The sequence below is a fragment of the Caenorhabditis briggsae genome, assembly GCF_000004555.2.
Source record: "Caenorhabditis briggsae complete genome, chrI, whole genome shotgun sequence".
Classification (NCBI taxonomy): Eukaryota; Metazoa; Nematoda; class Chromadorea; order Rhabditida; family Rhabditidae; genus Caenorhabditis; species Caenorhabditis briggsae.
In genome coordinates, this window is record NC_013489.2 from 12,863,162 (window position 1) to 12,865,331 (window position 2,170).

The following is a 2,170-nucleotide window of genomic DNA, read 5'->3' on the forward strand; positions in this document are numbered from 1 at the left end:
GACTTTAAATTTTTTTATTTTTTAGAAAATCTGAAACTCTATCTCATTCTCTAATTTTCTGTAAAAAGTTGAAGTTTCTAGCTTATCTTAGAGCCGAGATACAGCGCTTTGATGTTTTGAAGAGACGCAGACAGTTAGAGTGTCTCCCTGTCTACGCTCTCCTCCTTTCCTCTCTAGCTCGCTAACTTCAAAGCGTTGTATCTCGGGCCCCAGATAAGCTGGGAAACCGGCGTTTTCACAGTTCTAGCAAAAAAAATTAGAGCATTTTTTTTGTAATTGACAGCTTCTTTGAAAAATTTCATCCCATCGAGATAGACCTGTTTTCCCCAGCAAAATCTTTTATTTTATTAAATTAGATGGTCAAAAAAGGGGCGGAGCTAAAGAGAGCAAGTGCGTTTTTGAGGAAAATTGATTTTATATTTTTGACTTTGAGATTCTTGAAATTTCAGAAAATCACCCCAAAAATGTCTCATATTCTTATCACAGCCGTCTTAGTCCTTATCACCATTCAACCTCTCATTGATAAGGAATGGCCAATTGACCAAGATTTTTTTATTCGGCACATTGGCCAAAACGAGCACTATATGATGCTCGATTGCAAGTGTCCATCGATTGACCAGCGGAAAATTTTGAAAGGATTTGTGGAGGATCGAATTGCGGAAAATAGGGGTAAGAACTGTGAAAAAACCAAGTTTCTAGCTCTTCTAGAAGTCAAGATACAACGCTTTGAATGTGGCAAGAGAGTATGAGAAAGGGGGAGAGAGCAGACGACGAGACACTTTAACTGTCTGCGTCCCTTTAAAACTTCAAAGCACTGTATCTCGGCTTCCAGTTGAGCTAGAAGAGACAACCTTTGACAGATTTTATCAGTTTTTGATGCTCTTTCTGAACATTTACTAAATTGAAAAAAAATTATTTAAAAACATTCATCGGAAATTTCGGAATTTTATTCAATTTTCAATTCTTGCAAAGAATAACAATTATCATAAAAAATGAAGCAATTTGGTCAAAAAACCACATTCTTAGGACTTTTAAGAGCCTAGATATACCGCTTTGAAGTTTTATAAGCCAGAGAGTATGGAAAAGGAGGAGAGCGCCGTCGACGAGACACTCTAACTGTCTGCTTCTCTCCAAAACTTCAAACCGCTGTATCTCGGCTTCCAGTTGAGCTAGAAGAGTCAACTTTTGACAGATTTTATCAGTTTTTGATGCTCTTTCTGGACATTTACTAAAATTGAAAAAAAATTATTTAAAAACATTCATCGGAAATTTCGGAATTTTATTCAATTTTCAATTCTTGCAAAGAATAACAACTAGCATAAAAAATGAAGCAAATTGGTCAAAAAACCACATTCTTAGGACTTCTAAGAGCCGAGATATACCGCTTTGAAGTTTTATGAGCCAGAGAGTATGGAAAAGGAGGAGAGCGCCGTCGACGAGACACTCTAACTGTCTGCTTCTCTCCAAAACTTCAAACCGCTGTATCTCGGCTTCTAGAAGTGCTAGAAACTACGAAATTTCACAGAAATTTAGGAATTTAGCTGGAGATTCAGATTTTCTAAAAAATGCAAATAATTAAACAAATCCAATTTTTCAGAAGAAGTGCCAAATTTCACGGACGACGAGCTGCGAATGCTGCTTTGCACCTGCCCAGTCCGTCTAAATGGCACAATGGAGTTGGAAATCTTCAACCCAAATATTTCCTATTCAGAGATTTAAGTTTTTGCTTCTTTTTCATTACGTCTATTTTTCTATTTTTTTTAATTTTTATTTTAATTTTTATTATGTTTATTCTACCCCAAAAAACTACAAAGATCCCTATTCAAAAATCACATCTCTAGCTTGTCTACAACCCGAGATACAGCCATTTGAAATTTCGGACTACTAGAGAGTGTGGGGAATTGAGAGAGCGCAGACAACGAGAACACTCTAGCCGTCTGCATCTTTTCATAACTTCAAACACCTATAATGCCTTCCAACTGATTGATTTTGATATATATATAGTGGCAAAAAAGGGGGCGGAGCTTAGATGTGCAGCAAAGATACGGTTTGGGGGGGGGGGGGGTCCACGGGAAATATTATATTTCAAATTTTCAATGGAAATCCTTTCAATGGAAAATGAAAAATTTTTTAAAAGTTCACGTGACATACCATAAACGCTTCTAATGGA

General features: G+C 36.6%; 1 protein-coding gene across 1 annotated transcript; it reads left to right on the forward strand.

Annotated features, from left to right (window-relative positions):
- Positions 1-464: 464 nt before the first annotated feature.
- Positions 465-1,719, forward strand: CBG26605 (the record flags this gene model as incomplete). The annotated part of the gene is made up of 2 exons (XM_045241390.1): positions 465-669; positions 1,598-1,719. The coding sequence occupies 2 exons, from the start codon at positions 465-467 to the stop codon at positions 1,717-1,719; spliced, it is 327 nt and encodes a 108-aa protein (XP_045100144.1).
- Between the last annotated feature and the right edge of the window lie 451 nt (positions 1,720-2,170).